Source organism: Aplidium turbinatum, chromosome 2 (genome assembly GCF_918807975.1).
Source record: "Aplidium turbinatum chromosome 2, kaAplTurb1.1, whole genome shotgun sequence".
Taxonomy (NCBI): Eukaryota; Metazoa; Chordata; class Ascidiacea; order Aplousobranchia; family Polyclinidae; genus Aplidium; species Aplidium turbinatum.
The window spans coordinates 55,420,554-55,432,786 of record NC_137473.1 but is presented as its reverse complement, the minus strand read 5'-3'; the positions used below and the strand labels follow the sequence as shown (position 1 = coordinate 55,432,786).

Here is a 12,233-nt window from a genome sequence, read left to right as displayed (position 1 = left end):
TAGGCCTAACGATTTTATTATTATGACCCGTGATAGGTAGGCTACACAAACGTTTTTTCCGTACTTTTGTGTCTGTAACATGCTGCTGAAAAAGTGCAGATGAACGGTAATGTAAAGATGGCTTAGCCTATATTCAGCAGTCTGCTGCTGGGCTACACACTACTTGGTCAAATCCTATTTCCTTGCTAATCTAATGAATCATTTTGATGAAATAATTCTCCAGCAACAATAATTCAACGATCAGAAAACTTCACTTTGCCAATAAGCCTGTACGAGTCTAGCCTACAAGTAGCTATTCAAAACTACCAGTAATAACTTATCAAAGGCTTGGTCAGTCCGAGGATAAAGATTCCAAACCAAGGTACCATTATAGCTTAATAGTCCATCAATGTCCCAAGACCACTATGCTTGAATACCTTAACTTGCTGCACACGAATCGCTAAACTTTGCTGCCTAAACAGATTCTGTGTTTTATGTGCCTATCACCTGAACATCTTGTTACAACAGCTCAGCCTAACTGTGGTTATGCACTTCAGCAATCTGTATCGACAGTGCATGACATCACAATCGGACAACTGGCCTTGTTATCTCGGAGGTGACGAGTGTATCCATTAGCTGTGACGTAGACATTTACGTCACAATAGCGCAATTGGCCTTGTTATCTCGGAGGTGACGGTTCATGGCAGCCTTACCGATGCTGATTCCAGTGCAGAAGCTGTGCTGAGGGACGTCAGACATAAAAAAAGAGAGGTGCTGCAGGGGTTGGAGAATTTAGGAGAGGTCTCCGCATGGTACAGGATGAAGCGTCGTTAGAGCGGGCCTTGGTTGATATGGCGGAGTTAGAGGGCAACTTTGGAGAACTGTTAGAACTTGCAAATAAACTGAAGGATAGCACTAGGATATCTGAAGCTACAGAACAGGTCAGGTCAGCGATTGAGGAATTGAGACTGACTATAAAACAGAAGCAAATCTCCAGGGTAGATACAAAATTAGGTACAATAAAAGGAAAATCAACCACCAGTGCCTCGAGTAGTCGCTCCCGACGTTCAAAAGAAGTAGAGATTGAAATCCGGCTCGAAATGGAGAAGTTGCGGTGGGAAAAACAGATGCGGGTGAACAAAGCCAAAGCCAAAGCAGAGGAAGCCAGAGCCAAAGCCAAAGCCGAAGCAGAGGAAGCCGAAGCCGGAGCCGAAATTGAAATGCAGATCAAGGCAGCCGAACTGAGAGCAAGGCAAAGTAAGCTTGAGTTGTTTTCACAATGTGGATCGGACCAAGGGTCGGAGCACGGGCAACGACGGCCTACGGCCAGTAGTCTCGGAGTCACCGACTACATCCCTACAGCGATAAAAAAGGTCCAGAGGTGGGACGCTGACATTGTCAATCCGCCTGGGAGATCCCATGACACTCATGGGGCCGCTAGCATAGATGCCCAACCTAAACAGAGCAAGGCTAAACAGGAGAATTTAATGGAACCGCCACATAGAGAAACTCCCCTAAGAAAGCTCTTTCCATGGAACGCCCTCACAAACAAGTATAGAACGTAGACTAAAGATAATTTTTTGACAAAACCGCCCGGGGGGACCCATGGGGCCGCTGAAAAAGAGCCTCATTATGATCAACGTGATTTTTATAGAGAGAAGGTTGTGAAACCGTCACAAACATGTACCTTAACTGTAAGGAAAGATCTTAAAAGTGAGAGATGTAATTTACCACTAGTTAACCTGTTAAGTGCGTATAACGACAATTGTCGTCCGAGACAGTCGCTCTTGCTGTGCGTAAGACGACAATTGTCGTTTTCGTGATCGCAGCTATTCATGGCACTTTTAATTTTGCTTTCCTCTATTCGCTTTGTCTGGAAGGCGCAATTATGACGTGTGAAGAAACATAGATGCATTGTTTACACTACAATAATGATTGCAGCCAGATGGAAATCATTAATCCCTAAATCACTCTATTATAATATTAGGTAGTTTCTGCACTCACCTAAACTTACAATATAACCACAATTGCAAGAATAAGAAGATTTCGTCCTAAATGTTTTTTTTTTTTTCTGAAATGGCTTCCTTCCAGTGTATAAAATTCGAACCACATCAGGCGCGTTCAGTCAGTGTGAAGTCATTTTGATGTAATGTTGCAAGCAGTTTCAGAAATATTTTGTTGTGTTCGAAAACATATTTTGTAACATATAGTCAACAAAACAATTAGGGTTTTGTGTTGCTGCTAATGTTAGAACAAGCGTCAGAAAATGGTAGGCTACAGTTTGAATATTTCCAAACTAAACTTGCGTGTACTTTGTTTAGTAACCTATAAATGCTTAGAAATTATTCTGTTCTGTGAATTGATGTATTTTTTTCTTCATAATAAACAACTAATTGAATAATTTCACAATGGTGAAGGGTATAATCACTTGAGAGTAATGCGATTACACCAGAAAACAATAGTCCAGCCGGAGACTTCTCTGCAATAGTCGATGAAAAAGTAAAGCAATAGACACAAAAGGAAATCGAACAAAAGCGTATTGTGCTGCGTCATGGGGGTTCCCCAATATCCTAGCAAGCAATACTGCGACGAAAATACTGCGAGTGATCAAATTAAATACGCACAGTAAGGAGAGTTTCGGAAATTTAATTACGCACTTAACGGGTTAAAGATGATGGCCGTGAAACTCGACATGTTATGACACCCCCGCCAGGGCTTAATGCAAACAGAGGTGCTGAGGATCAACAAAACTGGTTCTATAAATATCATAATTGTCGCACTTTCTATGACAGGGCCGCATTGATCAACTATGACGGCAACAACATGCCATTTATATTTTTTTAAAACCGTATTGAATCACTAATGGAGAGTTTCCCATTTGAGGGAAATCGGCTGACTTTGCTACAGGCAGCATGCGTACGTAGCTCCGCGCAAACCATTTCAAACTTAGCATCGGATACTTCTGGTTGGAGCGAAAAGGAAAGGATCGATATGTCGCTGGATCGCTTGTCGCAGCGCTTTGGCGTTAGAGGCGGATCTCTCGCGGAGCCGGAGATTCGTCGGATACGGCATGGCAATAAATTATCTGGGATGTCATCATCCTCAATAAAGGAATTCAAAGACGAGCTGGCTCAATGTACCCTCTTCGCTAGGGCGTATAACCAGCGTCATCAGCTAGAAGGACGTTTTGTACTAGACTTGGCAGGTCGATTACCTGGATATGCGAAGAAAGACTTTTTGTACTATCTGAAAGAGCAATATGGTAGCACCGAGGAACCAAGCTTCCCAAGCCTAATGGATTTCGTGAATTGCGAAGAGACGTGTTGCTCTACGGACTTCGCCATACGCTTAATGGAGGAAGTCGTTGCTAGAAAAGATAGAAAACGGTCGGCGTGTGATAATCACATTATGCGTATTCGTCAAACCTCAACACAGCCTGTCAGAAATGTCACCCAAGGTAGCAGTCGCGGGTCTGGCTCTAGTTCTGGGAGCCGAGAAGGAACGTTTAGTAGCCGCTCTTTTGATGGTACGAGGAAGGACATACTCTGTGTCTATTGTGAGAGTAAGAATAAGCAAGAGCGTCACAGACTACCCAATTGTCCTGAGTTCCTAAACTTGACGCCGTCGCGACGCCGGGATGTCATCGCCACGACTGGTCGTTGTCTAAACTGCCCACGTCTAGGACACGAAGCAAAAAACTGCACCCAATCATGTAATTGTAGGCGCTGCGGCGAACATTTCCGATTTAAGCACTATTATCTACTGCACGACGCCTATGTGAATCCTCAAGGAACATCGGGCAATGGCAATGGTCTTAGAACGGCACCTGCCATCACTAATCGTAGTGTAAGCATCGCTCATAAGAGGGCAGTGTTTAATCGTGTCACGGCTGCGCGGGTCATAAACCCATCTAATGGAGAGACCACTCTGGTTTACTGTCAACACGACCCAGGCTCTCAGCTCACATTTGTTTCAAGCAGATTGGTTAAAGAATTGCATCTAAAAGCCGCGGATAATGTCTCTTTCCGCATGGATACTTTAGCAGGCAAACAAGAAATACACTCTGATCTGGTTAAATTTAATATCCAATCCTTAGTTACTGACGAACTGTATGGTGATGTGGAAGCAGTGGTAAATGCACCTTGGAGTGACCATGTCGAAACATTGCCGCAGCATCAAGACTTAAATAGGTTTTCACATTTCGATAATGTTGAATTGAATTCGTTACTTAACAAAATGTCGGTCGATATTCTAATCGGGAATGACCATGCTTACTTGATGAGAGTATTAGAAGAACGTGTTGGCATGACTCGGGAAGAGCCCCATGCTATTTTAACCCTACTGAACTGGCTGGCTAGTGGAGGTCGAGGTTCTATGATCTCTGGTGATTCTAAAGTACGTCGTGTTGCCATTAATGGTAGCGTCGCTGAGGAGTCACTTAGTCTTGACAGTTTTGATGCGCAGGAGATTGTAATCAGTCGTTTAAAACATGCAATAAAGGATTTAACCCTAACAGATGAAACGATAGAACTGTCCCGCAATGATGTCATAGCACAAAAATTTGTTGAGACGCAAATGAAAGTTGAAGATGGGAGATTTGAAATGCCCGTAGGGAAAGGAAAGGTAATTTGATACGGAAGGTAATTTGATACAACCCCCCTACAGAAATGTACAAATAATATTAGTCAAAAATTTTGTCATTAGGTGGAAGATCTGTGAAAATAATGCCTACAAAAATTGCACCATGCAGCTAACTCGTGTTTTTATGGCATAAAATTGTAAAAGTGTGTTTTTTGAGTATTTTCGTAAAAATTTTAACTCATGATTATTTTCGTCTGGAAAATTAAAGACAAGTTCGTGAAAGATGAAACCAAACTCATTTGAAAGTTCATTGATAAGGCTTCAAGGGCATGTGACGTTTTTTCTGCAATGTGCATCCAAGCATACAAAAATCAGAATTTTATAACTCTTTATGAAAAAGGTGAATTGATACATGTGGGGAAGGTAAATTGATACAGTATATATTAAATTCGTTTTTGTGACTGTAATAAATGTTGTCATTGATCGAGTTGATTTAAATAAGTTATTCTTTATTAACAAGACCTGCTACTTTGGGAAACAACTATTATATAGGCTTCCGTAGGCCTACACGCTATCTGTTGTCAAAAAATGAGAAAAGCGCAAAGCACCCCCTTAAATAAGAACTCTAGCCAATGATCTTTCCCATGTCCATCCAGGTGCAGAAGCTTCGCCGCACACATAGGCCTCAACAGTCATCTTTACATTCAAGCACGCCAACCACATACAAAATTTTCATTTATTGCATTGCTGTCAAAGGGGATTTCTTTATTAGTTTTACTGTATCAAATTACCTTCCGGGTGTATCAATTTACCTTCCGTGGAAGGTAAATTGATACATTTGAGTGACGTTTTTAAAATTTCAATTAAAAAAAAAAGTAACAAAAATAGAAAAGTGAAAATGTTTTTAAAAAGTGTGTAAGGGATCAGACTTTCATTTCAGCTTAAAATCAATAGTTTGTGTCACGTAATTTTCAGTTAACAGGCAAAAATGTTAAAACTGTATCAAATTACCTTCCCTTCCCCTACCGTTAAAAACCGACTTTGAATTACCGGATAACCACTCTTTGGCTCTTGACCGTGTTCTGAGCTTACGACGAAAGGCTTTAAAGCAATCTGATGTCCGAATATTCTTAGTAGACACGATGACTGAAATGCAGTCCAGTGAGTACATTGAGCCGGTAAAAGACGGCGACTCATCCGCATGTGTGTGGTACTTACCATATTTTTGTGACATCCCAGGCAAAAACGCGAGTGGTATACGACGGCAAATCTGAGTTTAAGGGTAGGTGTGTTAAGGATGTGATTTTGTCTGGCCCAGACATATTAAACCCTTTAACACAAGTTCTGGCTCGCTTTAGATTGGGAAATTTTGGCCTAATGGCAGACCTAACCAAGTGCTTCTTCCAGATTCAATCACCATATTTCCAATTTTCCATACCTAGATAGTATTTTGTAAATACCGAGCCGTGTTGCGCAGATGATGATATCGTATATCAGTTACATGGATTCAGTGATGCCTCCTATCACTCCTTTTCCTCCGTTGTGTATATATGTAGGCTGTGTAACGGAGTCCCTTGTGTATCCTTCGTTTTTGGCAAAAGTAGGGTTGTCCTCAAGCATCAAAGTGCATGGCCGATTGCCAGAAAGGAGCTTGTAGCCGCGCTTAATACTACGGAGCTGTTAAACCAGGCAGCTAATGCACTACACCTGCCTGATCTTAGAAAACATTTCTGGTGTGACTCGAATACTGTTCTTCAGTGGATCAGAAACCCTGATTTACGATTATGCAAGTTTATTACTCGTAGGTTAAATCGTATTTTACTCTTGTCAGAGGTGAGCAAATGGCATTACCGTCCGACACATCTCGACTCGGCAGACGTTGGAACCAGACCGAACGCCATCACCAAATCAGGTTCCAGAGAGATGTGGTTGAGCGGTCCATCTTTTCTCATGCAGGAAGGCGAGGTCCCAACGGTGAATGGAGCAGATGCTGCTATTCGTAAAATGGAACTGTCGCCGGAGATGACGGTGAGAGAAAATGCAACTGGCTCCATTAGCAAGATGATCGAAACCGCACCTACTTTGTACGTGTTGAAAAAGAGAGCCGCCTATCTTGTAGCTTTCACGGAGTTCATTCTATCCAAATGCAAGAAACATGGGTATGTAAAACCAAAGTTAAATGCATCTTATCTAGAGGACGCTTTAAATAGGGTTGTTTCCTACGTACAGAAAGTAGTGCATAGAGATTTGAGATCATCGTATAAGATGTAACGGTAGATGTAACGCATAGAGATCATGAGATCATCCCCCAAATTAGGAAAGGAAAACCGATTGTCAGGCGCGTCAGGGTGGCAGTCTCAGTGGTGGATGAGGCATCGGGTGAGTCAAAGTGGATCTGGTCCTAAGGGATATATCGTGCGTTGCTCCTGTGGGGAATGCTTGACTGCGTTCTGGACCCGGCCCCGCTCTGGTCTGTTGTTAGCGGGTGTCGTGGAGGCATCTGTACCACCTCTGCCTTTCATTTAAATTTGTAGTGTATTGTAGATATGTACCGCGCAAATCTGTTTTTAACCTGCGTGTTTCTATGTGTCATCCGCAGGGCCCCAATATGCGTAACTCAACAACATGTCCTAGTAACGTATGCTCTACAGCGCTCTCAGTGATCGGCCTCATTATAAGTAGCTAGTTAGTTACTGTGTAATGCATTTGATTTGTTTGCTATTGTGTGTTTCATGAAAATGATGTAAATGCTAATCGTGTAAGTATTCGCCAGCGATCTCAGTGATTTGCGTCATCATAAGTAGCTAGTTAGTTACTGTATAGTGCCTTTGATTTGTTTGCTACTGTGTGTGTCTCATGAAACTAACGTAGATATTAATCGTTAATCGTGTAAGTATTTGCCAGGCCATTGTGGCCAGGGTATCCCAGTGCCTTGCACTGCTATAAAAGGATAGTCACCGTTTCTGTATAGCTTTGATGTACATACTTTCTGTGTATTGCATTTCGGGAATCGACCCTTCTACTTCAACTTTTTATTTAATTATGTGCCATAATTAGGGACCGCAATGTTCCGGTGGGTCAATTGCCCTCTCAATTACAATTGTGATGAATTTTGTAACTTGACTGGCTGAATTAAGCAACGTTGAATTTGCGTTCTTTCACTGTTCTACGTGACGTGGCCCGCCTGATGACCAATACGTTTAATCTGTGATTCTCGCTTTTGCCGCGTGCCTGGAGCCGTGGTTTCTGGAGACTATTTTCCATTGTGTTGAGTTTCATTTTCATTATCGAAATAGCAAGCTAGAGAAATGCTAATGTGTACCACGGATTTAAGTTATCGTTGTTAAAGCCATTATAAGTTTATACAAAATCAGGTGTTTATCCTAACTCGCTAACTCAATAAATCAAAAAACAACAAGAACCAATTGCAAGTATGGTTGAGGCAGACAGAGGAGGGATTGTAGGAAGGCAGTAAGCACCTACTCTTGTAACCAATAATAATGTTATGGTTTTATTTATTGTCGCTCTACAACAGCTAAGGTCTTTTTGTGACAGGGCTCATATTTAATTTTATATCAGGTTCACCTCTCTGCCCATTATTACCCAATTTTTTCTCACTGCATTATGCAGGAAAGAACACAATCGGTACCGTTTTTAAAGTCTTCGGTTTGACCCAACCTGCAATCGATCTAAGATTTACCAGCACCAGAGGCGAAGGCGAAACCACTCGGCCACTGAGCTGGTATATGATATATCACTTGATGTGATGTTAAACGCCACTCAATTTACACAAAGAAAAAAAAAACGCAAGAATGTAACTGAGGTAACGCTGTGCTAGCAATCAAATCAGACCTTTTACCCTGTAGACAAAAATGTTACGTTTAACTAACGAAAGACCAAAACAGTGAGGATTAATTCGTTGTGGTACAGTGGTACAGATTCATCAAATGCTGAAGCATTCTCTTCACACTCCTTTGAAATGAAACTTGAGAATTTTGCTTTTCGTGTGTTAAATCATGAGAAGTGAGCGAGTTCGTTACATCTTACAAGGATGGTTTTTCTGCCAAATTACAAGCAAACATTTGTTGTCGTGTTTGCATTTCTTTGTTGTGTAAAATCTTAAATAAATAGTTTTATCAGTGACGTCATTAATACCCACCTTTCACAACAGCACTGATGAAGGTTAACATCGTGACTTGATCTGCAAAACAATACACAAAATTGTTAAGAAAGCTTCATTCGTTTTAATGTTTTAGTGATGATTAGTGGCATAGTAAACCCCATGCTACTAGCACCATTAACATCCTCATCCCTACGTCCACTCTCGCAATCTTCTATAGATCTCGACTTTTTCGTCATATATGACAAAATAGAATTAGCTTTCTGTTTGCCAACATAAACAAGTGCGAAAACAACAACTAGCACGAAAACTGTAGGGTGGCAATTGACTATAGTAGACAGTATGGTCGTCTCGTTGTCTCCCTGTTGGTATTGGAACTTGTGTACCTTTAGCATTGTGTATATTACTTGCATATTTCAAGCATGTACTATGTTCCTGCTACTGACAAATAAACTATTGATTGATTAATGTGGACGTTTTTCCTACTTACAAAACATTCAAAGTAGTTCGTATTTTCAACTAAAGTCCCAGACGCCTTTGCCTCTCTGCCCAAATGTCGTATAGGCTACAGTTTTACATGTCCGTGTGATTCGGCATTGACGTACGGTACATCGGTATGTCCACCAGACATTTGACCACGAGAGTACGGGAGCATCTGAACTTTAAGGAGTTGAAGAAAAGTGCCATCAAAGACCATATCATGGAGCGTTCTTCTTGCACAGATCGAAAATTCTCTGTTGACTCATTTAAAATTTTGCGCAAAGGTAACATTAGTAATTACAGTTTCGAGTTGTTTTGCGGCATTCACACAAGCGTACTCGCTGAGAACGATGCACTGGATAACAAATAAGTAAATAACCATTGCAAAATAAAAGTTTAATCTCACGTTTAAGATTGGGTATTGAAATGATACCAACCACTTCTCTGCTGAGTTGATAAATGCCTATTGAAGGTACGCAAGGATATGTCGCCTGACATCATGGGACAAATTAATTATTTAGTTAAAAAGAAACTAACACGACAAAATTTTCCCCAGTTTTGGTATGTTGTTTGCTTGCTTGGTGCTTGGTATCCCGTTTGACTTGTAAAGTTAATCGCCATACAGCAAGATAGTCTGTAACTGACTTTCAAAAGTTTTAATTTTATAAACACAATTTCATCGTTCTAAGAAGATGAGTGAGAAATCACGAAAATCTAAACACATGTGCAAAGAGGATAAAACAAAGAAAAAGGAGGAATGTGTTAAACTAGATAACCTGAAACAGCATGAAAGGAGACAAAATTTCGAGTTTGTAGGAATACCTGTTACGAAGAATAAAGATATTTGCCACATTGTCATTGAACTAGCTGACTAGAACCGGTACTAACTAGAGATAACAACTGCCTCACAGAAAATGAAATGCGGCAGAGCAGTTGGACCAGATGATATCCCAATAGAAGTCTAGGAAACAGATGGACACACCCACAGAGAGGCAGCAAGGGATATAGTGTTTGCAGGCCACGTTGTACTGTGTGCAAACATAAAAGAGGAAGCAGAACAGAGGCTGGAGACTTGAAAGAGAGTAGCGATGGAGGTTATCAGATATTTCCATCTATAACTCAGACTCCAAGCAAGAGCCTCAGAGTTACAGACCAATATCGATATAATCGCCTTTCAACAAAATGTTTGAGACAATCATTCACAAACGCCTGACTACTTTCTGTGAAAAATATAAACTTAACAAAATGCAAGAGAATGTTACGACGCAGAAAGCGTTATCAAGTGTAAAATGAGCGACCTTGCATATAAAGTGCTTGGTCAAAAGGTATAAATTGTATTTTCGGTTTGTGGTGTTTCAAGCAAGATGCAGTGTATTTTAAAATTCAACATCTATTGCTTCTTCTTTTTTTCGTGTTTAAACTTATCAAACAGAAATAGTCTTTTGCCTCATTCTCTTCAAAAACCTCAAGTTACTGTAATGCCGATTTGATTGATTTGATCTTTGTTCTCGGACAGGAAAAACTTCTTTGAGAGCTTAATTCTGGCAGTTTTGCATACTTGTAGAGGCTTTGGACCACAGGCTTGACAGAGTCATCGAAATTGACAAATTGAAGTTTTTCAATTGTTGAAGTGTTGTTGCCGGAGGATTATTCTATTTCCTCGGTGCCGCTGACTGGCGAGCGGTCCTGAAATTCGTTGCTCAACCGCACACCCGAGAACTAAACCAGCGCCGCTTGGTCTTGAGTCATGCACGCAACCACTGAACTAATGGGGCGGACTGATCACGTTTAACCAAATGAATCAAAAAATTATTTCCAACAAAATAGACCAAATTGCAAAGTTGTAGATCAAAACGGTCCAAGGTAATTTTGTCGGTGGTTATTTAAAGATTTGTTTGCGAGGCAATGACGATGCTGATTAAAATTGCTGAAAAATCTATAAAGTTGGTCAATATGGCATGGATCGTCAAAGCGCTGTATCAGCAAGGCTATAAGAACATATAAGATATTTGCAAAGTTTATAGAAGTTTTTAAAGTGAGATGTTTTTATTTGCCCTTCTAATACTGGAAAAAATATCAAGTAATTACTCAAATAGATCACATATATAATGCAAAAATGACTGGCACCGAATAACCTTGCGGTTTTGTAAATTTTAGTTTTGCTTTAAAGTGCCGTGGAGGAACACACCTCCCAGACAGTTGTCAATTTAACGACAATTACTGGATAAAATAAACAATGTATAATACTGTATCAACAAGCAAACATTTTTATATCCAAATAATAATCCTGCCCACAATTACTTCTCTGTACATCTCAAAAACTGCAATTTTTTTTAGCAAATTATATCCGGTCTTTCCAGCTTAAAATTAGACACTTGTAATTAGTAAATGAGTTTCTAATTCTACTCACCTCGAAGTACAGTGACTTCTTCTCGAAGTTTTTCCAAGTCTCGGTGATCATAAGATGCTCCAGGAGGTCCCAAAGGGCCTTGTATTCCTATGGAACCCTTTGGTCCTGTGGCTCCTCGTGGTCCTGTGGGACCTTGTAATCCCATGGGCCCCTGAATTCCTTTGAACCCTTGTGGCCCAGAAGGCCCGGGAATGCCAGCAGGGCCAATTTTACCGGGCCGTCCCTGCACCCCCATTGCTTTGGAAGTCGATATTGTGGATTCAGCATCTTTTTTAACAGGAATACAAACTTCATCAGCTTGTCCACTCCAACAAATCGCCAAAAAAATGCACAAGACAATGCAAGCCACCTTTGATGACATGTTTAGTTTTTTGTCGGTTGACTTACAAGTTAATGTTGTAACAAAAGAATATCAAAATAATCAAGATTATCTTCAACAACTATATTGGTGGAGAGGTAACTTTTTAAAATCATGAGCTAATAAAACCAAGCAACTTCACGGCATTAAACGTAACACAAAAATCACCCAGAAATTACCAACATTTTCGGCTGATAAACTAAGCAGCTTGTTAGCCCTTGTCAATTATCTCTGTTTACTTGAAAAGTAACATGAAAAAATAGATAGAGACATCACGTGACAATTTCATTAAAGACGTTGTGTAG

At 40.6% G+C, this 12,233-nt stretch overlaps 1 protein-coding gene across 2 annotated transcripts in view; it reads right to left on the bottom strand.

Moving 5' to 3' along the window:
- LOC145764529 (lactadherin-like) overlaps positions 1-11,853 on the bottom strand; it is a 51,771-nt gene extending 39,918 nt beyond the window's left edge. For both annotated transcript variants that reach the window (XM_082576147.1, XM_082576146.1), the window contains exons 1-2: positions 11,571-11,853; positions 8,720-8,761 (exon numbers count right to left, since the gene is read on the bottom strand). In XM_082576147.1, coding sequence (XP_082432273.1) covers positions 8,720-8,761; positions 11,571-11,805 — 277 coding nt within the window. In that variant the 5' untranslated portion in view covers positions 11,806-11,853. The remainder of the gene's footprint in view (positions 1-8,719; positions 8,762-11,570) is intronic.
- Positions 11,854-12,233: the final 380 nt, after the last annotated feature.